General features: G+C 41.7%; 1 protein-coding gene across 3 annotated transcripts; it reads right to left on the bottom strand.

Moving 5' to 3' along the window:
• Window positions 1-27,981, bottom strand: TRIM4 (tripartite motif containing 4). 3 transcript variants are annotated; one of them, XM_012455554.3, is made up of 7 exons: window positions 27,470-27,981; window positions 25,178-25,255; window positions 18,535-18,630; window positions 17,557-17,787; window positions 12,551-12,573; window positions 12,193-12,290; window positions 1-3,114 (listed from the first exon to the last, which is right to left on the bottom strand). In XM_012455554.3, exons 1-7 carry the CDS (start codon window positions 27,860-27,862, stop codon window positions 2,531-2,533), a joined length of 1,503 nt encoding a protein of 500 aa, XP_012310977.2. In that variant the 5' UTR covers window positions 27,863-27,981; the 3' UTR covers window positions 1-2,530. The 3 variants fall into 3 exon arrangements, with proteins under 3 accessions (XP_012310977.2, XP_012310975.1, XP_012310976.1); XM_012455552.3 differs by lacking the exon at window positions 25,178-25,255; XM_012455553.3 differs by lacking the exons at window positions 1-3,114; window positions 25,178-25,255 and adding an exon at window positions 10,300-11,164.
• Window positions 27,982-27,986: the final 5 nt, after the last annotated feature.

The raw sequence follows: 27,986 nt of genomic DNA, 5'->3' as shown, positions 1-27,986 counted from the left end.
TTAAATTGCTGCCTGAAAGTCTTTATTGAAAATCTGGAAGAAAATACATTAAAATGTTAGTAATGCATAACTTTAATTTTTATACTTTTTTATCTTATAAACTTTCTACAATAAGTACAGGACTTTATATAAGAGAAAAGCAATCATTATTTTAAAAATATCCAGTAACTGCCACAATCTCCTGAGTCCAGACAATCTAGAGCAGAAGGGAAGAATGAGGAAAATATACACAGCATAAAAAAATATGTAACAAAATCAAAACCTGAAACAAAGATCAACATCCAGTTAACGCTTCTGAATAAAGGGAGAGTAGATAGGAGCGTGGGCCTTCATCTCAGACAAATCTGGATTTTAATCCCAACAATGCCATTTACCAGCTAGCCAATAATGAGCTAGTTACTCTATAAAGAGTTCAGTTTTCTCATTTGTACAAATAAGATTTTACTTTCCATCTCACTGAGTTGTGATGAGAGTCATATGCAATAGTATATGAAAAGGCTAGCAAAAGGTATTTAACAAGCATTCCAACATTCTCATGATGACATGAATAACCCTGCATACAATATAGGTACTTGATAAATACACAGCACAGTTAATAGTTGAGGGCAGAGACATGGTTGGGAAGAGAGGGACTGCAACACGGGCAGAGCGAGGGGAGATTCCCACAATTTTCTTTCTAAAGACTGAGGTGTAACATCAGTCTTTAATGATGTCACGCTGCATTGACAAGTCACACACTTTGGTCTCATGTTGGCAGTGGCAATTTACAATGAGTCTAAAGGTCTGAGCACCAGATTGGTGTCCAGGAACAGACATTTGTTCCAACTCCCCCTCCCTCCCTGAGATTTCTTCAGAATTCCATTATGGCCCTATATAGAGAACAGTGGCTGCTAGGGACTGGTTTTATTTGAGTGTACACCAACTAAACATGGATTATAAAAACATATTTACAGATGTTCACAGTGCTCCTGTAATCAGAAGCAAAGACCCTTTTATCAAAAGGGATTATATCTAGGGCTATGCAAAATTCAAAAGGATCACATCCCTTTGAAAGAGTCTATAGTCCATGAAACAAAAAATTACCTAGGCCACTGGTTAGCCCCAGCGTGCCAAGATTGCCTTACAGAAATGCAAAGAGTGTGGCCCATAAAGTGGGCACATTCAGCTTCTCTAGAGCCAGAGGTCTGGAGGGTCTCTTGCTGGGGCCAGGCTCCCAGACCCTCGTGGGAGAGGTGGCTGCACTTACTGGAGTCACTCGCTGGAAGCTGGCCCCTTGGTCCTGCTGGAATAAGAGGTATTGCTTGTGGCTGCAGCCAGGTAGTTCTGCAGGAATAGTTGAGAGGTTCTCAATTTGAGATGGCCAAAGAGAAGACAGGATTCTTCAGGGGAAGAGCAAGACATGGGAGACAAATACAGAAAAAAACACGAACTGATCACACAACAGAAACAGAGCGTACAGGGTCTGGCAACCAAGACAGCAAGTTGACATCATCTACCAGCCAGAAGCAAAGGGACACAGGGGGATCAAGTCCAGCTGCTGGTCTGCCTCTTGCCCCTGGACATGGACTGGAGGAGGAGGATGTGGGCCCCTCCCGGGAGGGCTGCCGTACCCAGCGGGGCAGACTGGAATGCCTTTTCCTGCTGTTCCCACCAACTGATGCCTTATCACTCGAAAAACCACTGAAGTCTAGTGTACCACTCTGAAAGATTGTAATATATGCTCTGGAAAACATTCAGCAGTATGAAAACCCTCCCTGGGCCCTCCTGCCCTCTCATGGTCCACAACTGGTAGAAAGGTCCAGAAATCCTTGAGCCCTGGAAAGGTCCCTGTCAGTCCTTGGAGAGCTCAGGTAGCTGTATCAGAAGAACCTTCTCAAGTGTGGATCTTGATGTCTGGGGGAGATTCCCACAATTTTCTAAGACTGAAAAGTGGGGGAATCAGCAGTTACTGGAAAAAAGAAGCAATGCCCGACTGGATAGAAAAGGATTCTATGCTTTGTCAAAGTTCACAGAAGTGAAATAAGCCTATACTGTGGGATGTTCACACTATGTGCCTTTACTGCCAGTTAGGGTACTTCAGGCTGCAAGTAACCAAATACAACTGAAACTGCCTTATACAATAAGGGCATAATTATCTCATATAACAAGAAACTTGGGATTAAGGAAACTTCAACAATTTAAGAATGGCAACAAAGACTGTTTCTTCTACCTTTCCAGCATTCCTGTGTTCTCAGTTCCAGTGTGGCTGTTAACATCCGTATGTCTTCCCCGTATAATCTCTTTAAAAGCTACAAAAAGATTCCCCAAAAGCACTTTGGAAAATTTTCTGTCCCATCTCCACTGGCCAGAACCACCTCCCATGGGACTACCTCTTCTGAAGCACACAAAGGGCAGATACCAAACGGTTCAATTAGGGAGACTCAGAAGATGGACTACCCAGGATAGAGACATGACGGGCAGAAAAGGGCCAGGGATGTGTGTTCCTGAGTTGGACTACAGAGAAGGAGTTCTGCTCAGGGGAAGAAAAGCCTCATTTCCCATCAGTCACTGGTGGAATGACTAAAGATGCTAATGGACTCAACCAAAAAAATGGCCGGAGGCGTGAGACAGAAGAACAAGAAAAGGTGTGCAGGTGCACTCCATCCACAGCACTGTAGAAGGAGACATTCCCAGTCCCACGATCCAGGTAAACCCCCACCCGGTGGACAGAGGGCTCTTGCTGGGTGGGACTTCCAGGGAAGCCCGTCAAGGGCCAGCAGCCAGCAGCACTCCAATAAATTGCCCAGATTCCCACATCTGGGGACATTTTTGAACGATCAGTAATTCCCATGACGTCCTCCCGACACACCCCAACGGCAACTTCCAGACTATCTCTTCTCTCAATTTCCCAGTAATGTTTCCCTGAGGTGAAAACATTTTTCCCTAGAACACAGGGTAAGTGCTGAAATTTCTCTACATGAGCGGTCTTCTGAGGATTCCTCCATCCAGCGACAAAGTTCCACGCTGTAGAGAACACTGGCCAAGAACTGGCTGATGCTACATTTTTCACGTATCTCCCTTCCTGGGAGAAGACGAGTTTGGGATGCGCTGTGTCTTCAGCTAGGTTTACAGCCACTGTAGAGAAAATGAGAGCTGAGGTAAGTAGTGCAACAGCTGATCATCAACCCTTCCCCAAAAATGCCCATCTTTTCCAGCATGTTTCATCTTGCTCCTCCTAACAAGCACTCATGACTCCTCACTGCTGTCCAACTGATCCTCAGCCAGGCCTAGCAACCCACAGCATGGTCTTTAGCAACCTGAAGTCCTCATTTCCCTTCTGCTCTAAAAGACTGAGCCCTAAGCCGAGCATGGTAGCTCACAACTGTAATCCCAGCACTTTGGGAGGCTGAGGCAAGGAGATCACTTGAGGTCACAAGTTTGAGACCAGCCTGGCAAGATGGCAAAACCCTGTCTCTACTGAAAACACCAAACAAACAAACAAAAACCACACTAGCCCAATGTGATGGTGGGCACCTGTAATCCCAGGCACTCAGGGGGCCGATACAAGAGAATCACTTGAGAAATTATGTTAAGAGTTTGACAAATGTTTTTCCTGCTTCAACTGGGACAATCACATAGTTTTCCTTTTTTTTTTTTAACTTTAATGATATAAATTACATCGATTTTCAAATGTATCCAGTAGGCATAGGTTGCAGTGAGTCAAGATCATGCCACTGCACTGCAGCCAGGGTGACCAAGTAAGACTCCAGCTACAAAAAAAAAAAACAAACTAAGATCTAGCAACGGGATCTAATTATTTCATGATCCAAGTTTTCCCAATCAGCCTAAAATTTGGAGAGATATTTACAAATTCTCACATGTTGAATCAAAACTAAAACCAAGGCTGCTGACTAGCTGGTTCTCTGGCTACATACACAGGTGTCACATAGGAGAAAATAACGAGGTCTCTCTTCACAGGTTCCAGCTGTTTACACGGCATCTCCACAAATCTCCCCACAGCTCACCCAAAACTGAACTAATTATCCTACACCCTCTTCTATCCTCTCGGGACTGATCCACTTCATATGCAGACATAGTGCCTTCTATGTTCTCTTAAGGTGTCAGTTACCTCCACCTGAACACTCAGGCTTTGAAATCTTTATCTTCAACTCTTTTTCCTCTAAGCTTCAATAGGAATTAGTCACCAAGTACTACCAATTCTACCTCTGAAATTTGTCACTCAGGTTCTTTTCCTCCCCTACACTCCCACTGCCACTGTCTTTACTCCCATCTCCAGAATCAGTGTGTTAATAACATCCTCCCTGGCCTCCCTGCCTCCAAATTCTCTTCCCTCCACTCTCCGTGTCTTGAGTTTGAGGGCATATTTTTTTTAAAAATCAGGAATGTATGTTAGAGTTTGACAAATGTTTTTCCTGCTTCAACTGAGACAATCACATAGTTTTCCTTTTTTGTTTTTTTAACTTTAATGACAAAAATTACATCAATTTTCAAATATTAAACCAACCACGCTCTTCTGGGATAAATTCCATATTATTGTGATTATTATACATTATCCTTTTTGTGCATCAAAGGATATATAAATTGGTTGTAATTATTACATATCCTTTTAATATATTGTTGGATTCAATTTGCTAAGTTTTCTTAGAATTTAGGTATCTATGTTCATGAGAGACATTGATCTGTAATTCTTTTCTCTTGTAATGTCTTTGTCTGACTTTGCCATCATGGTAATACAGACCTCACAGAAAGAATTGGGAAATATTCCCTCTTCAAATTTCAGTAAGAGTTCATGAAGAATTGGCATTTATTTCTTAAATGTTTGGTAAAACGTTTCGCCAAGAAAGCCATTTGGGGGACGGGTGCGGTGGCTCATGCCTGTAATTACAATACTTTGGGAGGCCGAAGTGGGAGGATCACAAGGTCAGGAGGTCCAGACCAGCCTGGCCAACATGGTGAAACCCCGTCCCTACTAAAAAAAAATACAAAAAGTAGTCAGGCATGGTGGTACCACCTGGAGTCCCACCTACTCAGGAGGCTGAGGCAGAATTGCTTAAACCATTGATTGCACCACTGCACCCCAGCCTGGGTGACAGAGTGAGACTCTGTCTCAAAAAAAAAAAAAAAAGAAAGAAAGAAAAGAAAAGAAAAGAAACAAAACTAAAGCCATTTGAAAGGTTTCTAATACTAATTTCTTTCACAGAAAGAAGATTCTTCCAGTTATCTGTATCTTCATGAGTCAGCTTTGGTAATTTGTGTCTTTTAAGGACTTCGTTCATTTCATTTATATTGTCAAGTTTATTGGCAAAAAGTTGCTCCTAATATTCTATTATCCTTTTAATATCTGTAGAATCTGTAATGATGTCACCTTTCTCATTTCTGACATTAGTAATGTGTGTCTTCTTTTTTTCTGATCATTTTGATTAAAGGTCTATCAATTTTACTGAAATTCTCAAAGGACCAGCTTTTGGTTTCATTGGTTTCTGTTGGCTTTCTATATTTTATTGCAATGATTTCTGCTTTGATTTTTATTATTTCCATTCTTCTGTTTACTTTGGGCTTTACTTGCTCCTCTTTCTCTAGTGTCTTAAGGTGGAAGCTGAGGTCAGTGATTTGAGAAGTTTCTTCTTTCCAATATAGCACCATATACTTTTCTTTAAGTACTGCTTTAGCTGCATCCTACAAATTCTGGTAGGTTGTGTTTTCCTTTTGATTCCATTCAAAATACCTCTTAATTTGCCTTTTGATTTCTTCTTTAATTCGAGGGTTACTAAAAAGTCTTATTTAGCTTTTTGACATTTGGAGGGTTTTCAAAGGATATTTTGATACTGATTCCTATCAATTCCATTGTGATCAGAGAACGTACTCTATATGACTTGAATCCTCTTGACACCTGCTTTACAGTCAGCTTAGTCTAACTTGGAAAATGTTTCACATACACTGAAAAAATATGTAGTATATAACTACTGGGTGAACTGTTCTATAAATAATGGAATCAAGTTGATTGATAGTTATTCAAGTCTACTATATCCTTGCTGATTTACTGCCTAATTGTTCTGAAAATTATTAAAAGGTATTGAAAACTCCAAATGTAATTGTGAATTTGCCTATTTCTCCTTGCAGCTCTATTAGTTTTTGCTTAATATAGAAGCACTGTCAAGTGCATAAATGTTTAGAACTTGCATCCTCTTGATGGACTGACCCCCTTTATCATTAGGATATAACATTCTTTATCTCTGCTAATACCTTTGCTCAGAAATCTACTTTGATACAAATATACCCACTCCAGATCTATTAACATGATATATCTTTTTCCACTCTTCTGCTTTAAACATATATGGTTCTTTATATTTAATGTGTTCCCTCTTTTCCAGTATACAGTTGGGTCTTGCTTTTTTTTTTAGCCAATCCAACCAGCTTCTGCCTTTTGATTACAGCATTCAGACCATTTATAGTCAATGTGATTATTAGTATGATTAGATTTGTCTATTATTTTGCTGTTTTCTATTTGTCCTATATATTCTTTTCCTGCCTTATTTTTAATCATTTTTTATAATTCCACTTTATTTCCTTTATTGATTAGCTATAACTCTTTTATTTTAGTGGTTTAAGATTTATAGTATCATATGACAGACACACCTCACAGCAATAACTCAAGCATACCCTAAGAATGACCATATGGTCTAAGGAGAATATGTGTTCAGACTTCCAAGCTAAGGAACATGGGAGTGGCCAACCCAGAGATTCACTCCTTATCTATGACGGACATCTGAACATCTGAACCTCTGGCCCATTCTTGGAATGCAGGCTATACAGAATATCAAGACCCTTTGTCTTTAAATGGAGGTTATTAGGAGGAGGTTACTAAGTGAAAATGCTATCTGCATGCTTTTTACAAACAGTAGCAATTGGTTTTTGTGTCCAGCCCACTGCTCCTGGATCACCCAGCATGTAAGTTCTCAATAAACCCTACGTCTCATTCATTGACTCCCGGTCTCCTCCACCTCTCAGACACAGTGACATCATGACTGGAATCAATAGGGATCTAGCACAATTAGCCCAGCATGAGATTGGAGAAAATTCCACGAATGCCAAGACAATGGGATCAGGGGAGGGAAAATCCACAGGGGAAATCCTGGGCTGGCTGTCCACGTGTATGTAGGGCCCGATAGCCACTATCCTTGATGGGTTGGGCCCACCAGGTGAGTATGTTGTACACGATGGACAAGGGTGAGTGACAAGAGTGCAGATACAGGTAGTAAGTCATGCACCCTTAGGTACTGAAAGGCATGATAATAGCATGTCACAAGCTAAACCCATAATATGGTTTAGCTACTCCCACAGCAATGCAATCAATCCTTTCAAATAGCTAATATGTGGCTAGGGTGGCACAGTGACTGTCTCTGTGTGAGGGCCCATGCCCTCCCCTTGGGGGATGGGTAGATGGCAACCATAGCTGGCCCTACTTACCCTATAATTGGGCTGGTAGATGCACCTGGGGTCGCCCTTACCTGCCGGACACATTCTGTTCCATTTAGACACCATTCCTACTAACTGGGAGAGTGTAAAAGCCAGGCATTTCCAGAAGTGTGCATCCTGGTGGTTTTATCATTTGGCCATTTTTGTCCCCAAGTGGCAGCAATAGATACAGAGCTGCAAGTTGGAGCCTTTGCTAAACATATGGCTGCAGCCTTCAAGGATACCTGCGCCATGCCACTACTCTTCACTGGGAAACTGTGTAAAACTGCATGGCCCTGGACATCTTAACTGCCGCCCAGGGTGAAGCTGCACATTAATTAAAACCTAATGTTGTGTATATAACCCTGATTACTCTCACATTATAACCGGGGCTATGTGAACCCTAGAAACCCGTATTTCAGCTATAGCATCTCTATCTTATGACCCTATAACCATGTGGTTTAATCAACTTCAAGTGCTTGGAAAAGTTTTCTGGAAAGTATGATTGCTACTATGCTTGTCATTGTCTTTTGTTGCAGTGGTTTCTACTGCTGCTGCGGCATCTGGCAGCAATGCTCCTGCACATACCTTGCCCCAGGGAAACTGCAGAGAATGGTAAGATAAGAACGGGGAGCCACTCAAGGGTATGCTGGGCTGCAGTGTACGGCAGATGCACCTGACAGCAATTAACTCCAGCACACCCTATGGTCTAAGAAGACTGTGTGTTCAGAGTTCCAAGCTAAGGAATCCAGGAGTGGCCAACCCAGAAATGCATTCCTTATCTATAAAGGCCATGTGAACTCCTGGTCCATTCCTTGGAAAACAGGCTATACAGCAAATCGAGGCCATTTCTATTGGGTTAAATGGAGGATGCCACGTGGAGATTGCTAAATGAAAATGCTATCTATAACCTGCATGCTTTTCACAAATTGTAGCAGTTGTTTTCCTGTCCAGCCGGCCATTCTTGGACTGCCCTGCATGTAGGTCTTCAATAAACCCTATGTTTCCTTCACGATTCCAGGTCTCTTCTTTGGCCTTTCAGATGTGACGCCATCCTTAATGAAGTCAGCAGGGGCCTGGCATAAGTATACACCTTTTCATTAGTCTCCCTTCAAGTGATCTTACACCACTTCACATATAAGAACTGTATCATAGTATACTTTCATCTCCCCTCTCCCAATCTTCACACTATTGTTGTCACACATTTTATTTATAAATATGTTATAAACTCCAAAATACACCATTTCTGTCTGCTGAAACAGTCGATTATTATTAGTCAGGGTTCTCCGAAGGAAAAGAACCAAAAGGATGCATATGTGTGTGTGGTGTGTGGGTGCATGTGTGCACACATGCTTTCTGGGTTTTCTTTTGAGATGGTGTCTTGCTCTGTTGCCCAGGCTGGGGTCCAGTGGTGCAATCATAGCTCACTGCAGCCTCAATCTCCTGGGCTTAAGCCATACTCCCGCTGTGGCCTCCCAGGTAGCTGGGACTACAGGCACACACCAGCATGCTCAGCTAATTATTTTATTTTTTGTAGAGGCAGGGTCTCACTATGTTGCACAGGCTGGTCTCGAACTCCAGGCCTCAAGCAGTCCTCCTAACTCAGCCTCCCAAAGCGCTAGGATTACGGATGTGAGCTACCACATCCAGCCAGTGTATGAGATTTAATATAAGGAACTGGCTAGTGTGATTGTTGCTACTGACAAGTCCAAATCTGCTGTGTGAGTTGGCAGGCTCAAGACCTAGATAGAGTTGGTGTTCTAGTTTGAAGGTCATTAGAGAGGAAGAGCCAATGCTGCAGGTGAAGTCCAAGGCAGTACACTGTAGAAATCCATCTTGCTCAGGGGAAAGGTCAGTCTTTTTTTTAACTATTCAGGCCCTCAATTGATGAGATGAGGCCCACCCATATTATGAAGGGCAATCTACACAGGCCTACTAATTTAAATGTTAATCTCATCCAAAATCACCCTCACAAAAACACCCAAAAAATTTTTTTGACCAATATCTGGGCACTCTGTGGCCCAGTATAGTTGACATATAAACTTACCATCACAATTCCTTTTTAAAGAAATAAATAATGACACTAATATATATTTATTCACATCATTAACATTTCTGGTGCTTTTTTATTCCTTTGTGTAGAGAGATTTCCATCTGGCATTTTCCTTCTGCCTGACTGTCAATCTGCTGTAAACTCTTTCTTTTAAGCTTTTAAATTTACCTTCAAATTTCTTTATTTCACCTTTGTTTTTGAAGGATATTTTTTGCCAGTTCTAGAACTCTAGGTTAACAGTTTATTCGTTCAGGACTTTAGAGAGTTTGCTCACCTACATTGTTTCCATTGAGAAGTGTGATGTCATCTTTGTCATCCATTACTTTCCACTTCAAGTAACATGTCCTTTCTCCTGGTTGCATTTAAGATTTTCTTTTTATTACTGGCAAGTTATGATGAGCCTTGGTGTATTTCTCTTCGTATTTCTCGTACTTAGGGTTTGTGGAGCATCTTGGATCTGCGGACTTAGTTTCCATTACATTCAGAAAATCTTTGGCCATTATTTCTTCAAGTATTTTTCCTATTCCATCCCCATCCCCACTCCTCTCCTTCAGGGACTCCAATCACCATAGACAAGGCTGCATAAATTTGTCCCACAGGTCACTGATGTTGTGTTTTTTAAAACTCTTTTATTCTGTGTACATTTCATTTTGGGTAGTTTCCATTGCTCTGTCTTCAAGTTTACCATTTTTTCCTTTTGTAATATTTAATCAACTATTAATCCCATTCTGTGCATTCTTCACCTTAATCACCAGTCTTCATCTTTAAAACTCTGATCTGGTCTCTATATACCTCTTTGCAGAATATACTTATAATAAATTTTTTAATCTCCTTCCGTGCTTATTCTAACATCTGTGTCAATTCTAGGTCAGTTTCAGTTGATTATTTTCCTTCATTATGCGTCACAGTTTTCCTATCTTTTTCAATGTGTGACAATATTTGACTAGATGCCAGGCATTGTGAATTTACATTGTTAGGTGCTCTTTTTTTGTTTATTCTACCAATTTTCTAGGGCTTTATTCTGAAATGCAGTTAAGTTATTTGGAAAGAGTTTGACCCTCTTGGGTCTTGCTTTCATGATCTGTAAGGTGGGTGTGGAGCAGTACCCAGACAGCAGTACTCTCTAATGATGAGCCAAGATTTTCCTGAGTATGCTACCCAGTGCCCATGAACCATGAGTTTTCTGGTCTGGCTGATATGAACCAGCATTGTTCCTGGCCCTGTGTGAGCACCAGGAATCATTCCCTCTAATCGTTTTAGAAGCTTCTATCTCCAGCCATGGGTAGATTTTCATAGGCATGTGCTGATTAGAACTCTGTTGAACACCTAGGAAGTTTCTCCATAGATGGCGAGGGTTCTCTCTGTCCGGCTCTCTTCTCTCCAGGACACCACGCAGTACTTTGTGCACTACTTTGTTCTCCGTGGACTCCTGGCTCCATTCCTCAACTCAGCAAGTCTCCCTCGCTCTACCTCAGTTACCCCAGCCTTAGATGGCCTGGAAACTTCCTCAGGCAGAGGGTAGGGCAATCATAGGTTGACCTTGTTTGTTTCACATTTCTCAGGAATCACCGTCCTTCACTGCCTGATGTCTGGTGCTTTGAAAACTGTTGTTTGACATATTGTGCCTGTTTTGTTTTTGTGTTTTTATTTTAGTGGCTGCAGATAAGAAAATAATTCCTATTTACTCCATTTTGGCTAGAAGTAAACATCTACAACATGGTTCTTTCTTTTTTATTGAAGACACAGTCTTGCTCTGTTACCCAGGCTGGAGTGCAGTGGCGTGATCTCCACTCACTGCAACCTCTGCCTCCCAGGTTTAAGCAATTCTTCTGCCTAAGTCTCCTGAGTAGCTGGGATTTCAGGTACACAACATCATGCCCAGCTAATTTTTCTATTTTAGTAGACACGGGGTGTCATCATGTTGGCCAGGCTGGTCTCAAACTCCTGATCTCAAGTGATCCGCCTGCCTCGGCCTCCCAAAGTACTGGAATTACAGGCATGAGCCATCGTGCCCAGCCTACAACATGGTTCTCAATCAAGGATGTGCACATGATAATTGTCAGCACAGCTTCTACAGCATGTACATGCCTTAGTGCCTCCCTGGAGATCCAATGAGTTTATTTTCAGTCTGTCCTACATTCATCTTCTCAACTTCAACCTCTACCTTTCCCCAAAATACACCTTGTTCTTTAGCCTCATTGGATACCTGCCCCTCCATTTTCTCCACACCTTAACTCACGCTGCTGCCTCTGCTTAAAACAGTCATCCCCGTTTTCCACCTGCCAAACTCCTCCTAATCTCTCAAATCTCAAAACTGTCACCTCTGGTATGAAAACTTTCCCATCTCACCCCCAACAGAGCCCTTCCCTGAACTTCTGTAACATTTTATTTCTACTGCCAGCAAACACTGGCTCCTACTATATTATAGTGAGTGCTGTGTGTCTGTCTCTTCAACGTGCTTATGAACGCATAAAGAAGTGAACAGATTTTTTAATCACTAGCACCCCGTAACAGTGTGTTAAATAAATGTTTCTTGAATGAAGTATATATCCATTTATTAACCATCTTTCCTGACACTCTTACTAGCTGCATGCTCTGTTTCCTCCTACCTCTTCAGGTTTCTCTGTTTATTCTCTTATTTGAAAGATTTCTAAGGAGTCCCAAGTCCTAGAAATTCTGCTCACCTTGAAATCGCTTTAGCATTTCCTTCATCAATGGTATCTGACACACTGTTTTCATCTTTGGAGCTTCAAGGGAATAGTTCACATCCTGGAACTCACTCCTAAGAGAGTAGAGAAGACTGATCTTAGCAGACAACTAGGGTAACCAAGACTCCCACTCCCAGTCAAAGGTTCTCAGCCCAAAGTTCAGATGGCTTTTGTTCCCATTCCTCCTTGCAGAAGCGATCAGGAGAATTTTTCCTCAGATCCCCTTCAGGGTGTGCTCAGACTGACCTGTGGAGCCTAGGCCTTGTTTCCCCTCTGCTCAGCCTGTATCTTTACCATGCCACCCAGGTCCCCATAACACAACAGGAGTGCATACCTGGTCAACACATCTTTCGGATTCTGTGAAAAGAAGGAAGAAATAAGCAAGTTACGAACCTTCTCCTGGAGACCTGGGACACAACTATGTGAGCAGGTATTTTCTGACAGTTGCTTTTGCTCATGTCACATATGATTTCCTACTGCCAAAGCCAATGGATTGACAGAATCTGGTCCTTTCTTTCATGTGGCTCCTCTGCACTATTCAACGATGCTGACTGGTCCCTTTCCTAAGTCCCTACTCTTTCTCCTTAGGCACCATGACATGAACTGGCTCCTGGCTTCCCACCAGCCTCCCCAACTAGTTTCCATCACAGACCCCGCTCCTATGCCTGCCTTTTGGTGGAGTCCTCAGAAGCTCCAGCTTTGAGCTTCCGCTCTTCTCCTTCCCTTTGTCTCACAAGATTACTTTTAAATTATAATCATAAGGGATATTTTATTATGCCCAAGTCCAAAGAGTTTTTTCTACAGGTAAATTTTACTAAACTTTAGGGAACTGAAAAATCCCTAAGTTGTGACAGAAAAGAGAAAAACAGAAAATTTTCCCAACTGATTTTTCAGAGACTATTATAATCTTGGTCCTTAAGCCATGAAACAAAATATTAGAAAAAATATATAGACCCGTTTTACTTAAACACATAGATGCAAAAATTCTAAGTAACAAAATCAGGTAACTAATGCCAACATGTATTTAAAAAATACGGCTCCTCCAAAAACCTGTAACCCAGCCTAATCATGAGAAAATCATTAGACAAATTCCAATGGGGGAAGCCTACAAAATACCTGACCAGCACTCCTCAAAACTGTCAAGATCATCAAACACCAGAAAAGTCTGAGAAAATGACACATCCAAGAGGCAACTAAGGAGAGACAATGACAACCAAATATAATCTGGTATCCTAGGTGTGGGTCTGGAGAATAAAATGAACACTAGATAAAAACTGAGGAAATAGAAATAAACGACAAGCTCTAGTTAATAATACTGTACCACTGGTTCATTAATTGTAACAAATGAACCACATTAACACTAGATATTGACAATACAGGAAACTGGGTAAAGGGGTATGTGAGAACTCTGTCCCATCTTCTCAAATTTTTTGTAAATTTAAATTGTTCATTAAAAAAATGGTTAATTACCACATGAAAAGTACTCAATCTCACTAGTTATCAGGAAAATAGCTTCATCTGGACAGGAGTAATGGCTCATGCCTATAATCCCAGCACTTTGGGAGGCTGAGGTGGGTGGATCACTTAAGGTGAGGAGTTTGAGACCAGCCTGGCCAACACAGTGAAACACCGTCTCTACTAAAAATACAAAAATTAGCTAGGCATGGTGGCAGGTGTCTATAATCCCAGCTACTTGGGAGGCTGAGGCATAAGAATTGCTTGAGCCTGGGGGGCAGAAGTTGCATTAAGCCAAGATGGTGCCACTGAACACCGGCCTAGCAACAGAGTGAGACCGTATGTTTAAAAAAAAAAAAGAAAGAAAGAAAATATCTTTATCAAGGAAAGGTGTATATATATATCCATATACGTTTAGGAAGAGGGAAGGGGTGCTGACTAAGGGCAGAAGATGACATTCTGCACCCTTCAAGATGGCTAAATTAAACAACTGACAAATCTAAGTATTGGTGAGGATACAGAGCAACTGGACCTCTAACTTTACACATTGCTAACAATACTGTAAACTAGAACCATCACTTTGTACCAGTTTGAAAATGGTTTGGAATCATCTACTAAAGCTGAACACACATGTATGTTCTACGACCCGGAATTGTTCTCACAGGTATACAACTAATAGAAATGTGAATAAATGTGCAGCCAAAAAGATATGTTCACAAATATCCCTGTTTTTTTTAATAACAATAAAAACAGAAAGCATCCAAATTTTCCTCTAAAGAAAAATGAATAATATGCTTTGGTATATTAATATGATGGAATACGACAGGCACTACTGACGTTTTGGTCTAGATAAGTCTTTGCTGGGAGCTGAAGACAGGCATGTCTTGTACATTACAGAATGTTTGGTAGCATCCTACACACGAGAGATGCTAATAGTAACCACCCTCGGGTTGTGACAACCAACAATGTCTCCACGAAATGTCAGATTTTGCACTCTGAGGGAGCCAGATCACCCTGATTGAAAACACTGGTGTATAGCAATGAAAAAAATACCTACTGCATGGATTCATCTCACAAATGTAACGTGAGCAAAAGAAGCCAATACAAAAGAGTGCATCCTGTAAGATACTCACTCAAAAATACGCACAAGTGCCAGGCGCAGTGGCTCATGCCTGTAATCCCAGCACTTTGCAAGGCCGAGGTAAATGCATCACTTGAGGTCAGGAGTTCGAGACCAGTCTGGTCAAACATGGCGAAATCCCGTCTCTACTAAAAATACAAAAATTAGCCAGGCGTGGTGGCACATGCCTGTAATCCCAGCTACTTGGGAGGCTGAGGCAGAAGAATCACTTGAACCCAGGAGGCAGAGGTTACAGTGAGCTAAGATCACATCACTGCACTCCAGCCTGGGCAATACAGCAAGATTCCATCTCAAAAAAAAAAAAATGCAAAATGAAACAAGAGTATGAGAGGTCCAGAAGGAGGCTACCCTTTGAGGAGAAGGGAATAGGGTACTGACTGGGGACATGAGGAAGCTTCTAAGATGCTATGTGTGTTCTACTTTTTGACTTCAGTAGTAGTTACATGAGTGGTCCCTTTGTGATAATATGTCAAGCTTACGATTTATACATTTTTCTCCATAGGTGTCATACTTTTTTTTTAAATAGAGACAAGGTCTTGCTAAGTTGCCCAGGCTAGTACAAATTCCTGAGCTCAAGAGATCCTTCCACCTCAGCTTCCCAAAGTGCTGGGATTACAGGCATGAGCCAGTGTACCTGGCCTTAAAATGTGTTTTAATGTTTATTTTATTATGACGATAAATGTAACAACTTGTCAAAATCTGTGGAATACAGAGCAATACTTAAAGGTAAAAGTATAACAAATAAATTTACCAGCAAACAAAAGGGTAAATATAAATAAGCCAAGCATTCCAACTCAAGAAGTTGAAAACACAGCTAGAGAAGAAACCCAAAGACCAGTTTAAACAAAACAGCTGGGGACAGTGCCTCACACCTGTAATCCCCCGACCCTTTGGGAGATCAAGGTGGGAAAATTACTTGCGCCCAGAAGCTCGAGGTGCAGTGAGCTATGAACACACCACTGTACTCCAGCCCAGGTGACAAAGTGAGAGCCTATCCCAAAACCTACATAAATAAAATAAAAATAAAGATAAACAAAAAAGAGCAGATATTAATGGTTTCACTGCAGCATTATTTGTAGTGGTGATGGTGTTGGAGGCAACCCGGGTTATCTATTACTGCAGAAAGGAAGAAGTAAAATGTGAAGGATGCACATGTGAGTTAGAAGTGGGTCACGGGGTAAAAGTGAAGGAATAAATTTTAAAAATGGATGGAGAGATAAGTACAGTAAGTTCTCTCAGGCTCTGAGATTCTGTTTCGGTTTCATTTTCTGTTTGTTTTACTTTGTTTTTTGGGGACAGAGTCTTACTCTGTAGTGCAGTGGCACTATCTCGGCTCACTGTAATCTGTCTCCTGGGTTCAAATGATTCTCCTGCCTCACGCTCTCAAGTAGCTGGGACTACAGGTGCCTACCACCATGCATGGCTAATTTTTGTATTTTTAGTAGAGATAGGGTTTCATCATGTTGGCCAGGGTGGTCTCAAACTCCTGATCTCAGGTGATCTGCCCGCCTCAACCTACCAAAGTGCTGCGATTACAGGCATGAGCTACCGCACCCAGCCCCACTTTCATCTTTTTTAATCATTTCCCTAACTTTGCATTTCTGTTTGCTGATATAATTTTTTTGTAAACATTCTGCTGGTTCACATGTATCTCAGAGGTTTCAAATTCTAATTAGATGTTAAGCCTGTATTTTAAATGTGTTATTTCAGAGATTCTTTCATGACACACATTTGGATATGTACTTGGAACTTCATTGCTTAATCATGTTGCAAAACTTTTACATAATTCTTGGAAATCATTACATTTAATATTAAATGTTGTGTCTATCACATAAAACCTAGCTAGCAATTTCTTATTGATAATAACTAGTGGGTGGGTCCAGGTTTCTCTCTTCCTTAAGAGAATAGAATGTTGTCTCTTGCTTATGAAAAAAAATAGTAATGGTAGACAGAAAATGTTCTTGAGAACATCTTTCAGAGATTATTTCACCTTCAGTCACATGATACGGAGGAAAGAGAAGTTCTGAGACATCTGAGGCCCAATATGAATTATTTCAGCAAAAAAAAAAAAAAAAAAAAAACAAGGACAGTCATAACTGTAGGACCCTACCCAGAAACTAAAAGAAGTTATAAGGATACTTCACCTAAAGAGAATATAAAGGTAAAGATTAACTCAAAGGAAGGCCTTTTGATAACAAACTGGCCTAAAGACCCAACCTTAAATGCTGAGTTACAAATGTAATCTTTTGAACGTTGCTAGATATTGGAAATTATTTAAATGAAAGCACCACTCAAAATATGGGAAAAAGAACAAAGTTTAATTAAGCTGTGATTGTAATAAAAATAAGCGAGAAAGATAAGTTTCTCTTATTGTTGATACAATTATGTACTTGGGAGTTTTATGCTTGCTTTGTTTTATTGTTTAATAAAGAATTATAAATGTACAAATAAGAAGAATGAAAAAGTCTTAGACGTGCTAAGTCTCCGATCCTAGATGAACTATGAGACCATGTGAATCAACTTAACTCCTATGACCTGAGCTCAGCATACCTAAATTTCACATTCATTTCCTTTGAATGGTGAATCTTTGACTTTTTAGTTGTGTGACACCAGTAACAGAACTAGCAACAGAGATAAGACATGTCTATGAAACCCACTCACCAGGAAGGACATTCAGCTCTTAAGACAAGAGGGAGTTCAGTTATGAAGGAAGACAAGATCATCCCCACCTGTAACTGTCTCACCTGCAACAGCTCCAGGGTGGGGGCCTGCCTCTTCTCCCCAACCTCTAAGATGAGCTTCTTCAATGAAGCAATCGTTTGATTGAGTTTTAACTTGTTCTCGTTCAGCTTCGTCTTTGTCTCTTCTTCTTCTTTATTCAGTCTCTGAACAAACAGGTCCTCTTCTTCAACCAGGAAGTTGTGCATCTTTGAAAACTCCATGCTGATTCTCATTCGCTGACTCTTTATCTTATCCTACGGCCACATAAGATTTGCTCACTCCTTTTTCTGTCTGACCCCCGCTACTAAATTCCTTACACAATTCCCCAGTAATCCACAGTCCTTTCCATCTTAACCCCTCTAGAAAAGCTCCTGCCCATCCCCCTAAATTTCCGTAATTACCCCTTTATTTATACCTACTTGGCAGCTCTATACTAGTCATTATAGTATTCATTCATACTTCCTAACATTTCAGTCTCTACTACTGACAAGTTTTTAACTAAAACAAACTTTCACATCTACCACTTAGTTTAGTCCTCAGAACACTGGTTTAGTTTTGTTAAATCTTTAGGAATGTGTGTGTGTGTGTGTGTGCACGTGCGCACGTGCGCACGAGCACCCATGTATACTTCCCAATTACAATTAGCCTCCCTGAAAGCAAAGTCCATTCATCTGTTTCCTTCCATAATTCCATGGACCCAAACCGACCCCAACGTAGGGAGTATATTTAGGAAAAAGTAAGAAGGATAGGGGCACTACCTTAAAGTAGAGACATGGAGATGAAATATGTGGAACTCATATCACCCAAAGCCACTGGCAGCAGGGACAGGTACTTCCTCTCCTATCCCCATATCTACAAGGGGCCTGACAACTGATGACACCCAGAAAGCTCTTCTTTCAATCACATGCTATGGAGGAAACAGAGGTTCTGAGGCATCCTGCAAAACACCATGACCAAAAGGACCTCAGGAGCAAGAAATGTCCAACCACTTCTGCTATTACCTTCCACTGTGTAGCGTTCTTTGCTTCTGCATCCTGTAATTGCAAGACTCTCTTCATCTTGGCCCCAAGATTACGCTGAGACTGAAGAAGTTTCTCCTGCCAGCAGAAACACACACAGGTAAGAAAACATGTCTCCAACCATCATCATCTTCTTTTTTCTTTTCTTTATTTTTTTTGAGACAAAGTCTCATTTGTCACCCAGGCTGGACTGCAGTGGCCTGATCATAGCTCACTGCAGCCTCAGTCTCCCAAGCTCAAGTGATCCTCCCACCTCAGCCTCCCGAGTAGCTAGGACTACAGGCACACTCCACCAGGCCCGGATAATTTTTTTATGTTTCGTAGTGACAAAGTCTCCCTATGTTGCCCAGGCTGGTCTTGAACTCCTGGGCTCAACAGATCTGCCCACCTCAGCCTCCCAAAGTGCTGGGATTACAGGAATGAGCCATCCTGCCTGGCAACTTCATTTTTTAAGAGCTAAAAGTCACTTAATTAAAACAGAGAATGAGATTGAGAAAATACTGAAGATAGTCACAGGCCTCTGATAAGAACTATTCTGGCCTGAAAAAATCACAACACTATATTGAGTTTTCCTAGTAAGTTGGCAAAAACTAAAAACCATTAGAAGAATAACAAATATCTACTCCTGGCAGGGAGAAGGCCTCTGGCACCACAGGAGATGAAAAAGGTGCCTTTGTTTTGAGGGACAACTGGGAGGATTTAACAAAATCTAAAATGTGTATAATGCTACTTCTAATAACCTATGCAACAAAACACTAGCAAAAATAACCAATATGTAAAGAAATGGTCACTACAGCATTATTCATTATCCACTAATTAGGAATTATTAAATAAATTATGGTATACTGATACTTTGCATCAATTTCAGGTAGCTGTCTATATACTGACATGAAATACACAATAAGTTGAAAGCAGGCTGTAAGACAGTATGTATTGTATAATTCTGTATTGAAAAAACTAAACTTGTGTATGTTTACACAAGTTTAAATATGTGTTCATCTGTGTGTGTGTATTTGTATGTGAAGACAGGGGAAATCTGGAAGGATTTATACCTAAGTATTAATGCTGGCGATTTTCAAGGAATAAAAATGGCTTACAAGTTGAGAGGTGGGGTACTAGAAATCTTATACATTTTTGCTTTAATTTCTACAAGTGTCATATACCATTTTTATAATTTAAAAACCCGAGTAAGTTATTCAAAAATAAAGCAAGTCAATCAACATTGACAAATTGGGCTGAGGGGCAGCACCCAATAGTAGACTGTCAGCTGCAAGTGCAGAGATGGAGGCAGAGACAGGTTAGAGAAACACACAAGAGAAAAACCCATAGGAACTGATGACCAAATGGCTGCAGGAGGAGAGTCCACATTTAGCCCCTGGGTTCTGGCTTAAGTAACCGGATGGACTGTAGGTTATTTATCAAATTTAAAAATATAGGAAGATAAGCAGTGTGTAAATGGAAGAAGGAAAATAAATTTCACCTAAATAAATTGAGTCTGAGATGCCTGTGGGACATGCAAGTGGATGTGTTAGCAGTTAGAGTCAGGAAGGAGAGCTATGCTGCAGAAGCAGATTTCGGGATTAAAGCACAGGTGGCAGTCAGAGCCTTGGGTGAAGCTAAGGTGCGCAGTTGGTGAAAAACCAAGAGAGAATGGTTTCTCCTTTGCCAAAGGAAGAGACCATTTAAATTACAAAACTAGTGAATAGTGTCAAATGCTGGAGAGTGGCCTGGGGCAACTTTCTATAAGTCTGACTATATGTCAAAAAAAAAAAAAAAATGGAAATGATTAGACCTAAGAAATAATCTGTAAAAAAAAAAAAAGAGAGAGAGAGAAAAAGGAAAAAAATAATAATCTGTACGACTTTTTAAATTCTTCCCTAGAAAAATAATAATGACTAATAGGTATAACTTTTCATCCAATCATTTACAAGTGACAATAGTTAAAATCAAGTTAAATAACTGTCAAGGCTGATAACACCAAGTTGGCAAGGATATGGAGCAACTGGAACTCTTACACAACATCGGTGGGTGAGTGAAATGTTACCACCACCTTGGAAGAAGGTCCGGCGTAAAACTAAACATACATTAATCCTAGGGTAGAGCAATTCTACCCCTAGACCCAGGAAAAATGAAAACATGTACCCATAAATAAACATGTACAGGAATATTCACAGCAGCTTTATTCACAATAGCTAGAAGCTGGAAACAGCCCAGGTATTCACTGATAGGAAGGTGGATTAAAAAATAGCAAAAATCTCAATTACATTTGCACCCACCTATACAAAATATGAATCTCAAAATCAATATGCTGAGCAAAAGGATCCTACATAAGAATACAGACAACGGAATCACATTTATATGAAGTTCTAGAAAAGGTAAAACTTAATTTGTGTTTGAAAAAAAATTAGAATGGTGGTTATCCTGGTATAGGAAGGGTGCAGAGAACAACTGGGAAAGGGCATGAAGGAGTTCTCTGGATGGTAATATCCTTATCTTGAGAAGGGCATTTGTCAAAGCTCAGCAAATGTACAACTAAGATTTGTGTTTTTCATTGTATGAAATTTTACCTCAAAAAATACCATAGGCCAGACTCGGTGGCTCACATCTATAACCCCAGCACTTTGGGAGGCCAAGGCAGATGGATCACCTGAGGCTAAGAGTTCAAGACCAGCCTGGCCAACCTGATGAAACCCTGTCTCTACTAAAATCCAAAAAAATAGTCAGGTGTGGTGGCACAGGCCTGTAATCCAGCTACTTGGGAGAATGAGGCAGAAGAATCGCTTCAACACAGAGGCGAAGGTTGCAGTAAGCCAGCACTGCACCACTGCACTCCAGCCTGGGTGACAGAGCGAGACTCTACTTATTAAAAAAAAAAAAAAAGTACCATAAACAAATGTTAAACCTGGTTAATGATATACATGCTAAAGTATTCTGTTTGCAATTGAATTTTAAAAGCTTCAAAAGGAAGTAAGAATTGATGTATTAAGAGAGACACAGACGACAGCTATGTGATAAACAAGTCAAATGTTAATGGTAGAATCTAGATGTGGGCATACTGGTGTTATTACAAAATTCTTCCAACTTTGATGTATGCTTGAAATTTTCATGGCAAAATGAAATAGGAAAAAATAAAATTAAGTTATAAAAAGGATTTATACAGTTCTGTTAAATGGCACAGTATCATCTGTGCTATTTTCTTTCTACCATGTTTCCCAACATTACATAATCTATTTATCATCTTTAGCGGTTAACTTTAATAGGTATATAACCCTGCTACTCAGTAAGCTCTCGCATGTAATTTCACTTCTTTATTCAATTATAACTGCCACTTTATAGTCACTGTAATGAGATATATATTAGCTCCTTCAAACATGACCAGGCTTCTCGGAACGTTCTCACTTTTGCTTAATAATGAAAAAATAATAATCTACTAAATAGGGATTTTCTATTTTTAAGAAAGCCTTAACAAGTCAGTGTGCATGAATGATCTCATATGGTTCTATTATTCAAGACTCTTCCTAAGTCTTTTTGAATCCGGCCACAGTTGGGATCTAAACTGGGAGGTGAGTTAACTTGGCAGTCCTTGGGGGAAATTAGAAAACACCTTCCCTGCAACAACAGAAACTGCCAGGAGGTGGCAGGAGCGCAACACCAAGCATTTCAATCTGGGTTAGAAATACCGGAAATTTAAAAAATCACTTTCTCTTCATTTAGCACCAGAAAATTGTATATATAAAAACACAAGTATAATAAAAGGGCATACTTTTACAAAATGAAGACATTTACTGACTTGTGATCATGTAGTTCAAACAACATTAAACTTCCAAAGATCCTAGTTTCACTCTAGACTTTCAAACCAGCTGTGCATCTGTGAGCAAGTCAGCCTCACTTATTTCCTAATCAAAGCTTCCTTACCAATAAAATGAAGACAGTTGGACTAAATGTCTCTTAAATACCATCCCAGCTCTTAAGTTCTGTGAATTTCAGTCACTGTAACTTCTGCAATCAATCCAAGCTGGTAGGTCTACCTCTGAAATATACCTCAAATCTGCCTATGTGCCCCCACTGCCACTGCTAGTTTAAGCCACCACATCTTTCGTCTGGACAACTACAATAACCTCCCAATTGCTCTCCCTATTACAGTCATGTCCTTCTCTCATACAATATCCACAAAGCTGCTGCAGTGGCGTGATCATAACTCACTGCAGCCTCCAACTCCTGAGTACTTGTCTTGGCCTCCCGAGTAGCTGGGACTACAGGTGTGCATCACTGCATCCAGCTAACTTTTGTATTTTTTGTAGAGATGGTATCTCACAGTTGTCTTAGGTGGTCCTGAACTCCTGGGCTCAAGTGATCCTCACGCCTCAGCCTCTCAAAGTTTGGGATTACAAGTGTGAGCCACCACACCTGGCCTTGGAATAACTTTTCTAAAAACTAATCAGATATTGTCACTCTACTGCTCAAGATTCTTCACTGACTTTCCTTCTCACCAAGAAAATTCAAACACTTTATTGTGGCCCAACATAAGCTGGCCGCTGCCTACATCTCGTGTCACTTCTCAGGCTACCTTTCCCTTCGCTCTTGGTCCTCCAGGCATAGAGACCTTCTTCCTGTCCCATAAACTAATCCAGCTCTCCCCAGCCTCAGACTCTCTTCCCACAGTTCCTCAGATGGCTCACTCCTCATCCAGCAAGTTTTTTTTTTTTTCTATTTCTTAAGAGTTGATGAGCAAGACTCATCCAGCAAGTTTCAACTGCAATGATGTCACCTTTTCAGAGAAGACTGCTCACCTGATTGAAGCCCCTTCTTTTTTTTTTTTTTTTTTTGAGACAGAGTCTTGCTCTGTCACCCAGGCTGGAGTGCAGTGGCATGATCTTGGCTCACTACAACCTCTGCCTCCTGGGTTCAAGCAATTCTCCTGCATCAGCCTCCCAAGTAGCTTGGATTACAAGTGCCCACCACCCAGCTAATCTTTGTATTTTTAGTAAAGACAGGGTTTCGTCATGTTGGCCAGGCTGGTCTTGAACTCCTGACCTCAAGTGATCCTTGTGCCTCAGCCTCCCAAAGTGCTGGGATTACAGGCGTGGGATAGAACTTTCTTTTTCTTTTCCAGCATACCATCACTGTCTGTAATGATTTCATTAATTTGTCAGTCTATTGTCTACCTCCACTCTCAGCCCAACTGGACTGTGAGCTCCATGGAAAGCCTTTACCTGCCTTGTTCACCACTGGATTCCCAGCGCTGATTCTGGTCCCGTACCACAGCATCTGACACAAAACCAGTGCTCAATAAATATCTTGAATGAATTAAAAGAATGGAGGGATTAGCCCCTAGAGTCAGGCATAAAGGAAAAAAGAGCTGCGCTTGGAAGCCTTTTCCAAGCAAACAATTTGCATCCGGAGATTTATGAAGCTATTTCTCTTTCTCTTTTTCTCCCCTCACCATAATGGGTATAGGATGGGGATATTTTCCATGGATTTAGGGAACTTCCAGCTGTCTAACTTTTAAGACATAGTCCACCCATCTGAGTATATGATGAGAATGGGATGATTGGATATAGGGCAGCTCCACACAGGAGCAGTGTATGTTTTTCGAACTACCTTGGGGTGGGGATGGAATAAAAAAGTGGTTGGCTGGGGCAATGATTAAGCAGAGGAGGATGGAGAGATGGGCGGGTATCAGAGAATTCTGCCCAGTGACCTGCATCCTGAACATCTACTCAGTCAACCTTGGGACATTCAGTTCTTCCCAGTGTAACCCTTACCCACTTGCTCCTGTCCTGTTGGGCCTATGTTTAATCCTGAAATCCCACCTCTTCTTTAGGGGTTAGAGGACATCAGTTCAAGCTTAGCCACTTCCTAGCTCTGTGACCTTAGGGGCACATGACCTCACATCTCTGTGCTACAGTTGCCTCATCTTCAAAAAGGGAATAACAGAATCCACCTAACAGGATGTCTATGAGGATTAAAAAATTACAATATGAAAAATGCTTAGACCTGTTGAGTGGTACATAAGAAGTAATGAACCACTGATAGCTATTACTGCTGAAAATGGAAGATGTAAGGGCTCCGTTCCCCTTTCATACCCATTCACTTATATTTTCCTCGGCCCCTACCCACAAGTGTATTTTCCCTTCCATTTATCTGATGGATCCTCTCCATGTCTTTTGCTGGCTACTAACCATTGACATTTCCCAAGCTTCTCTTTGTGCTTTTTTTTTTTTACCCTCTATGTGGTCCCCCTAGGAGAATCTCATCTTCTTACCTCTTCCATGACTTCAAGAATAGGCTGAGGATTCTAAAATGTTATTTCTAGCCTCCAAGGCACCCCACCTCCTGTTTCTCTTCCTTGGACTTCCTGTCAGTTACGTCACACTCAATATATCCCACAATGAGCATGGGATCTTCTGTCCTACGACTACACTTCCTCCTGTGTACCTTACCTCGGTTAACATGACAGTCATCTACCTGCCACCTGAAGCAGAAATCTGGACTACCATCCAAAACTCTCTCTCTCTCACCCACCAAGTCTAACTGGTCACCAAGTCACTCAACTCTAGCTCATAATCACTCCATCCCTCCCTCTCCATCATCCCTGCCCTGAACTAATTCAGGCCCTTATTACCTCCGGGTTAAAATGGTACCACAGCATCCTAACTGGTCTTCTCTTCCATTCATCCATGTGGATGTCCAAGTTACCCTTCTAAAACATTTATATCATTCCCTGCCTTAAAACCCTATAATAACTTCTCATTGCCTGAAAGAGAAAAGTCAATCTTTTTAGTATGGCAAACAAGATCCTTCATGATAAAGCCCTGACTTTTTCTTCAAGCTCATGGCCCACCATCCCCCCTCCCATGCTCCATGCTCCAGAAGTACTGAGCAACCTCCAGGCCTCTCACACATCACATGCTATTCCACTCCACCACATTTGGAATATGCTGTTCCTCTGGCCTGAAATACCCTCTCCCCTACCTCTGCGCACCCTTCAAGAGCTAACATGCTTAACTCCTCAATGGAGCCTTTCCTCACTCCTCAGTGATCACTCTGACCTCAGACCTTCTGCACACTTGGTAAATACTTCAACAACTCTCACATGCACTGAAATTAATGCTCTACACGCTTAAGTTCCTTACAAGACAAGGCCCATGTCTTTCTCACCCACTTAAGTTCAGATTCTAAAACAATGTCTGGCATACAGTAAGCATCAATAAAGGTTACTGAGTGAAGGAATGAACATACACTTTCTAGTCCAGCTTTGTGTCTGTTTCCTGTTCATAGTCAGCTGGTAGAACTGTACAGTATTTTACAGTTTCCAAACATTTTCACTGTGTCATTAAATTTGTGTGTTTGGCCAGGCAAGGTGGCTCATGCCTGTAATCCCAGCACTTCAAGAGGTAAAGATGGGTGGATCACCTGAGGTCAGGAGTTCAAGACCAGCCTGGCCAACATGGTGAAATCCCCGTCTCTACTAAAAATACAAAATTAGCCGGGCGTGGTGGCACGTGCCTGTAATCTCAGCTACTCAGGAGGCTGAGGCAGGGGAATCACTTAAAACAGGGAGGCAGAGGTTTCAGTGAGTCGAGATTGTGCCACTGCACTCCAGCCTCGGCGACAGTGCGAGACTCCATCTCAAAAATAAATAAATGAAATAAATAAATAAATTTGTGTGTTTATGTACTTACTGCAGATCAATTCTGCTGGAGACCCCTGGAGTTACAGCATCAGTAATGGAAGTGGGTGGGGCTACTCTGGAAAGGATGATCAGGGAAGATCTTCAAGCTAAATAGTTAAAAGGATCTAAAGGATAGAAGATGTGGGTAGAGAAAGAGAACAGACTTGAAACAAAAGCAAGAAAGCCAGTGTGGCTGAAGCAGAGTGGGGTAAACTGATTTATGCAACTGAAGCTTCTTAACCCATGAGATAGATAGGACAGATAATCCCCAAATTCAAACGTTAAGTGATTTTCACAACTGATGGAGGAAGCTAGTAATAAAGCCCACTCTCATTATTACAAGCCAGGCTTTTTCCAAACCATCAGTTGTCTATTACATCTGCAGATATAGACAGGCGCTGTCCAATACAGCATCCATTTAGCCACACAAACACCTGAAATGTAGATATTCCAAACTGCTAAGTGTTGTAAACGTAAAATACACACTGATTTCAGACCTATTATGAAAAAGGAGTATAAAATATCCACTGAGGCCGGGCGCAGTGGTCACGCCTGTAATCCCGGCACTATGGGAGGCCAAGGGGGACGAATCACTTGAGGTCAAGAGTTCGACACCATCCCGGCCAACATGGTGAAACCCCCGTCTCTACTAAAAATACAAAAATTAGCCGGGCCTGGTGGCGTGCGACTGTAATGTCAGCTACTTGGGAGGCTGAGGCAGAATTGCTTGAACCCCGGAAGCGGAGGTTGCAGTGAGCCAAGACAGCGCCACTGCGCTCCAGCATGGGCTACAAAGTGAGCCTCCGTCTCAAAAAAAAAAAAAAAAAAAAAAAAAAACTCATTGATAATTTTCATCTCAATTTTGAATATTTGGGGTAATGATCAAATAAAATATATTATTAAAATTAACATCACCTCATTTCCTTATGTTTCTACAAAGATTTTAAATTACATATGTGGTCTGTATTGTTTCTATTGGACGGCAACGGCACACACTCTCTCAGTATGTTTTTCTTTATTCGGCGCTCCCCAAGGGCCAATTCCTTGAAAATTCTACACAATGAGAATTCAGAGCTGGTTTAACCCAACTCTGAAATTCGCGTGTTGCTTAACTTCTTTAAGCTTCAGGGGCTTTCATGCCTCTTTCCAACAGGAATGACGGCCACTTCGTGGCTCTTTTAAGAGAATTTAAGTAAACTTTATCGGGCAAAACCGTAATGGTCACCGCTACGGCCAGCTCACCCGGTAGCTCTCGACGGCTTCGTCGATGGGTGCCATGGCGTGGGTCTGGTGCTCCTGGGACTCCCTGCACACCAAGCACACGGGCCGCTGGTCGTCCTCGCAGAAGAGCCGCAGCGGTTCCCAGTGGCGGCTGCAAAGGCCTGGGGGCACCGGGCCCTGGCGCCGGCGCTGCGTCTTCTCCGTCAGCCTGGCCAGAGCCCAGTTGGGTCGCAGAGCGGCGGGCGCCGATGGGTGCCGGCATTCGGGGCAGGGGAACGGGCCGCCTCCCGGCACCCAGCTGCGGTGTAAGCAGCTGCGGCAGAAATTGTGGCCGCACTCGATGGACACCGGGTCCCGGAAGTAGTCCAGGCAGATGGGGCAGGTCAGCTCCTCCTGGAGGTCCTTAACTTCCATCCTGCTTCCCTGCCCCGCAGCCGGGGTCCGACGTGAGGCGCGGGAGAAGCCAGCTAGCTGCGAGATATCGCTGGGAAGCCAGACGACTTCCGAACCGCGACAGGCGCCTCACGTAGAAGGAGAC

The sequence above is a fragment of the Aotus nancymaae genome, unplaced genomic scaffold (assembly GCF_030222135.1).
Source record: "Aotus nancymaae isolate 86718 unplaced genomic scaffold, 86718_ANA_hifiasm-v0.15.2.pri h1tg000015l_0, whole genome shotgun sequence".
Taxonomy (NCBI): Eukaryota; Metazoa; Chordata; class Mammalia; order Primates; family Aotidae; genus Aotus; species Aotus nancymaae.
The sequence above is the reverse complement of the archived record's forward strand: the minus strand, read 5'-3'. Positions and strand labels throughout refer to the sequence as shown.